Genomic DNA, 4023 nt, shown 5'->3' on the forward strand with positions numbered 1-4023 from the left:
CCAGAGTGGTGTTCTTGTGAGAAATGTTCCCCCACAGGTAGTTGGGTATTCTTGTCTTTGATAGATTCTGGTGCGCAGTTTGTGGGGGTACCGGAGATATGTTGGCAGGTTTTGCATTTCTTGTCATGGCATGCTCTGGATCTATTTTGTGTGCTTTGGGCAGTAGGAAGTTGGCTTCTGGTGATGAGGTTAGCAAGGTTCAGTGCTTGTTTGAATTTACAAACCACTTTTCATAGACAGGCCTATAAACTTCACTTCATCAACCTCCTAGATACAGAAACTCATGGACTCAATATAGACATTGGATTTATGACACACTACAACCTGCCTGACATCTGACTCCCCAGGTTGCAGCAGATACCTCTTCACTTTTACTTGCTACATCCCCTCTGCCCCCCACCCCAACCTTGCCTCTCACGCCCTGATGCCTCAATTTACATATTCACTGACTGGCTTTCTTGCCTGCATTGCATTCTAGTCTCTGGCTTCTTTACTATTCCTTCCATCCAGTAAGAGCACACACACCCAAATTAGATGCTTCTGCAGCCTGACATCAACACGGCTACAACCTACACCCCTTAATACATACAAGTTACATGAGTTTTGCTTTCAGCAGTTTGAGGTGCAGTTTCACAGAAACCTCTGTACCACTCTGCCTGAAACCTGGCAGGCCTCCCTCACGCCTGCATGAGGAACTGTGTATGTGGCAGGACAGGTGCTAATGAGGGTGGCCATTAAAGGTCCCACTCTCAGAGCTGGAGGTGGCAGTTTAGTTTCTCACCAGGCAGCAGGGGAAGAACATCTCCCTGCTGAGCTCCTGTACAAGGAAGAACTTGGAGTTATAAGGGCTATGGCTATATGGGGGAAAGGAGGCCCCACATCATCCTGGGTGTGACCTAAAACTGTACCCTGCCAGGGTAGGGAGGCCTGGGTGGGACTGCTGGTGGTGCAGCAGCCCCAGGAAATGCCAAGACTGTGAACCTCCTTGGTGAAAGGCGAGTAGGAGCAGGAGGCACCTGATAACCTTCAGACACCACCCAGTCTTGGTTGGGGAAAGCCCAGACCTGTAAGATCTTTGAGAGTCCTAAGTCTTACTGGTTGCAGTGGAGTTATGAGGGTGAGAACGGGGGCTACAATCCCTGCAGTTTTCACCCAGCTGTATCTTACACACATGAAGTCACATATGTCATGAGTTTTGCTTGTCAGCAGTTTGTGGTACAGTTTCCCAGAAACCCCTGCACCTTTTTCCTTTAAACCTGGCACACTTCAAGGCCTCAGAAGGGGCTATCATCCCTGCAGTTTTCACCCCACAGCACCTTAGCACACACACAAAGTCACACATGTCATGAGATTTGTTTGTCAGCAGTATGAGGTGCAGTTTCCCAGGAACCTCTGCACCTATCTCCTTGAAAGCTGGCAGACTTTATGGTTCAAAAGGGGCTAGGATCCCTGCATGTTTAATCTGAATCAGGCAAGAAATGACAAAGATATAGGTGGTTTTGTGATTCCCCATGTAACAGACTGCCAATGTGGGCTCGCCAGATTGGCTTGAGATACTTACCCTGGGCTAGAAACAGTACTGGTGAACTCTGAGCAACCCCAAGGGTGGACCAGGGGAGCCCTTCCCTGTGGAAAAGGAGAAGCCAATCGAAAGAAGGGGTTTTCAATCCCCTCATTTGCATGGAAGGGGGATGGCTGGAGTGGGGGGCCAGCCACCCTGAGCCCTGGTTGGCTGGTTTGCAAGCCAGGGAGGGACTGCCAGAGGAGATAAAAGCAGCAGCTGAACTGGCATGTGGGGGCTGCTGGCAGTGACTCTGGGGAATGACACAGGAGGCCTAAGAAGAGCTGGGGTGAGATGACCCAGCAGAGGGAGCAGAGAGACCCCTCTGAAGAGCCTCCAAGGCCCTGGGAGAAGAAGGCAGGGCAGTCAGCTGTGCCGCCAGCCCTGCAGCACAGAGCTCCCTCTCTCTGCCTCAGCGGACAGGACTTGGGGCAGAGAGCTGGTCTCCCCAGGCCCCATTGCAGTGTGCTGGATGTGCCATGCATCCCGGAGGCTAGGGGTGGCAGTTGGCCCCCCACTCCACTGCGGAGAAGAGGCAGCAGCCAGGAGCGCAGGCAGCATCTTTATCTGGATCGGGGAGCTGGGCCAGTGAGTTGAGGAAACCCCTTACCTTCCCTGGGGAAGTGGGACAGCAGCAGGCAAGGCATTGGGATCCTGAGGAGCAGCAGAGCACCAGGACGAGGGTCCCCAGGAGCTCGGGGCACAGGCCAGCTCTCGGAGCGGTATTGGCAAGCTGCGAGGCATGTGGGGTGCCCGGCCAGTCCTCTGGAGCAGGGATTTAGAGTAACGACTCCTGGGAGCTGCCCGTGCTGCTGACCCTCTGCCACTGACTGACCCAGAGGGGACTCAGTCCTGTCCCTTATTCTGCAGCTGATTGTCATCGGATGGAGTCCCTGAGCTTTGTGTTTGGGTCATGCCGATTGCTGCAGGAGCCTACTAGCTTGTTGCTTGTTTTTTTGGTTGCCGCAGAGGGTTGTCCTTCAGCCTCTTTGGGGAGTTGGGGTTTGATACAATTTGATTGCTGCAGACCGGAAGAGCTTAACCTGTTGCAGTCTGTCGCTTATTGGGAAGCCTTTTGGAGCTGCTGGGAGTGAGCACCTTGCTTCCTTGTGGTAGAATCTCTGCAGTGGCTGAAAGCTGCCAGTTCTTGAGTCAAGGGTTGACTAATACATGCTGGTTTGTTTTGTGATTCTGGTTATGCCATTTAAGTTCACTTATAAATAACCTTTCCTATTATTCTTGTTTTGTAAATAAAGTGTAAATAGTTAAATCAGTTAAGTGTTAGCCCCTCTTGGGACCATGGGCTGCTCTGTGGGGAGCAGGGGCCGGCTGGAAAGTAAATTGGTGATGGCCGGAAGCCCTGCCCCACTCTCACCACACCATCCCTGATATTGGGCAGGGGTGGCAACTATGGGGCCACCACCTGGGTTACACCCATTATAGCCTATGGCTGAAACCAAAATACTGTCGAAATTCCGAAACTTCTCCGAAACAGTTTCGGCCAAAATGAAATGGGACAGTGATTCGAAACACCGAATCCAAAATGAAATGAGAAACAGCCATTTCGGAGAGCCCTATGAAACACCAAAGTGAAACACTGTCCCTCCAAAACGCCAAATCCAAAAGCAAAATGAAACCCAGGCATTTCACACATCCTTACTGTATAGTAGTGTTGTGTGGCAGCAAGTGTGACGTGATGCTACTGCACAGTAGTAACAAGCTACTAAGCAGTTAGCATCACCTAAGAACTGTTCAGCAATGATACTGTGCAGTAATTATGGTTACTGCTCTGTAATTTATGACATGTATATGCAAGTACTAAGTGACTGCACAGTAATAACTGTACAGTCAGTGCCTTGTGTGGATGCAGCTATAGAGTAAGACCCATTAATTATGTGAAGGAAATACTGAATTCTTCATATGTTGCAATGCAGCTTTAAGTGCAATGCTAAACTCAGCCTTAGCTAGGGACTTTTGTAACAGTCTCTGCATGATCTGCCACTTTGCCTGTCCCCAGCTAAAGAATTTATGTTATACTGGTAGCTGTGGGTTCCTTTTCTCTCTCTGGAAATCTGTACCATGTTTAGGCTGAGATGCAAAGAAGGAGCATGAAGGACTGGACAAAATATTTTTTTTTGTATTTTATAAGTCACTCTCTCCTGTTTTTATTTTAGATGCTGCTTCTAAGCATGCTGCTCAGGGGTTCTTTGATTGTCTTAGAGCAGAAGTGGAAGAATTTGATGTTTGCATCAGTACTGTGAGTCCAACGTTCATCCGATCATACCACATTCAGCCAGAACCTGGCAACTGGGAGGCCTCAATTTGGAAATGTAAGGTTTAAAAAGGAAAGGAGTAATAATGAGGGTGTAGAACAATTATATAGTTGGTGTGGGATGAATGGCGGGGGGTGGGGAGAGGAGTAGAGATGATAGCAATCAGAGGAGAGGTGAGATGATGGGAAA

At 49.5% G+C, this 4023-nt stretch overlaps 1 protein-coding gene across 1 annotated transcript in view; it reads left to right on the forward strand.

Annotated features, from left to right (window-relative positions):
* DHRS7C (dehydrogenase/reductase 7C) overlaps positions 1-4023 on the forward strand; it is a 46758-nt gene that overhangs the window by 35865 nt on the left and 6870 nt on the right. Inside the window, exon 6 of the mRNA XM_006029346.2 lies at positions 3736-3891. Coding sequence (XP_006029408.1) covers positions 3736-3891 — 156 coding nt within the window. The remainder of the gene's footprint in view (positions 1-3735; positions 3892-4023) is intronic.

The sequence above is a fragment of the Alligator sinensis genome, unplaced genomic scaffold (genome assembly GCF_000455745.1).
Source record: "Alligator sinensis unplaced genomic scaffold, ASM45574v1 scaffold1023_1, whole genome shotgun sequence".
In the NCBI taxonomy this organism is placed as follows: domain Eukaryota; kingdom Metazoa; phylum Chordata; order Crocodylia; family Alligatoridae; genus Alligator; species Alligator sinensis.